General features: G+C 48.3%; 1 protein-coding gene across 1 annotated transcript in view; it reads right to left on the reverse strand.

Annotated features, from left to right (window-relative positions):
* Positions 1-1,193, reverse strand: part of LOC138954531 (E3 ubiquitin-protein ligase MIB2-like) — a gene marked incomplete at its 5' end in the record, with an annotated part of 11,997 nt that extends 10,804 nt beyond the window's left edge. The window contains 2 exon segments of the mRNA XM_070326350.1: positions 449-605; positions 1,039-1,193. Of these exon segments, the coding sequence (XP_070182451.1) occupies positions 449-605; positions 1,039-1,193 (312 nt within the window).
* Between the last annotated feature and the right edge of the window lie 521 nt (positions 1,194-1,714).

Genomic DNA, 1,714 nt, shown 5'->3' on the forward strand with positions numbered 1-1,714 from the left:
TAACCCACCAAACTCTGACATGAATTACAGGATCTTTTCCGCGCGCACTTGGTCTTGTGCTTGCGTGTACACACGAAGGGGGATAAGGCACTAGCAGGTCTGCACATAAGTTAACCTGGGACATCAGAAAAATATCCACCCTTAACCCACCAGGCGGCCGGGATTCGAGCCTGCGACCTTTTCCATAGGAGGCCGATGTCTTATCCACTCGGCCAATGCACGTTGTAGCAACTGATTCCGTTCGTACGCCGGATGTTTCCGTTCATACAGCGTCATTTTCGGCACTTGGTCGAGGACACAAAATGTGGTAAATCGTGTGGGCAGCGCACTTTCGTGATATTGCAAGAATTAGGTATCACATTGATTGGGCTATGTGTACCAGTCACAGTGTATCGATTACCGAACCAAGAGGAAACACAAGAAAATGAAACGGTAAAAAGATGTCTACCGTGGCGTTCATGTCAGCTCCATACATAGCGAGCAGCGTGAGGGCGACTGGCTTGTTCTTGATGACGGAGTGGTGGACCGCGGTGTGACCGTTGGTGTACAGGTAGCGCGTGTCTGCCCCCTGCTGCAGCAACACCTCTAACACACTGGGGTCCTTGCTACACACCATCATGGTTATTGTCATCATCGTCGTCATTATCGTAGTCTTCATCACCATCATATTCATCATAATCATCAGCATCATCATCGTCGTCGTCGTCGCCGTTGTCTTCGTCGTCGTCGTCATCATCATCATCATCATCATCATCATCATCATCATCATCATCATCATCATCATCATCATCATCATCATCATCATCATCATCATCGTTACATGCATACATATGTGTGGGTGTGTGTGGGTGTGGGTGTGTGTGTGTAAGTGTGTATGTGTGTGTGTGTGTGTGTGTGTGTGTGTGTGTAAACATTACTTGAAACCTAAGAACGATCTCATCACAAGGTGCTACTACACCCAATTGCTACTTCACTTTAACGGGATTTCCTGCACGCAGTCATACATTCATTGCCTGGCAGCTATGTTACGTTACGAACCCTTCAATGGCTGCCGATACGGGCGTTCTTCTGCGGTCTGAGCTTGCGTGTCTGTTGACGTCTGCACCCATCTCTAACAACGTCACTATGCACTGACGTTGGCCCCTCAGGGCAGCGTACACCAGGGGCGTCATGTTATCCACTTCCGTCTCCAACTGCAAGACAGAGAGACAGGGAAAAAAAAAGAAAATACAAAATAAAAATAGAATGAACGGAAGAAAGTATGAATCATCGTTATTTTGCGCCTGCTCCAACGTGAAGAACAAGTCGTCCTACTCAGACTCCGCACTGGACATAACAGACTAAACCATCATATGGCCACAAAGCTGAAGCTAGTTCCCTCCCCCCTATGTCCGTGTGCCAAGAATCAGACAGCAGAGCACATCCTGCAGGCTTGTCCATACCACAGTGCTCTGAGGGACACCATCTGGCCAGAGGAGACAGCGCTACAAAAGAAGCTATACGGCCCCAAAGAGGACTTGGAGAGGACAGCACGTTTCGCCCTGCAGTCCAGACTGACGATCTAACAGCGAACGACAAGAAGAAGACAAGAAGAAGAATCATCGTTATTCCTTGCTCCTCATCTTCTTCTTCGTCGGTCATGGGCTGAAACTCCCACGTGTACACTCGTGGTTTTGGTGTTGTCGTGTGAATGGGATTTTACATGCAAGACAGT

Source organism: Littorina saxatilis, unplaced genomic scaffold, assembly GCF_037325665.1.
Source record: "Littorina saxatilis isolate snail1 unplaced genomic scaffold, US_GU_Lsax_2.0 scaffold_1221, whole genome shotgun sequence".
Lineage (NCBI taxonomy): Eukaryota > Metazoa > Mollusca > Gastropoda > Littorinimorpha > Littorinidae > Littorina > Littorina saxatilis.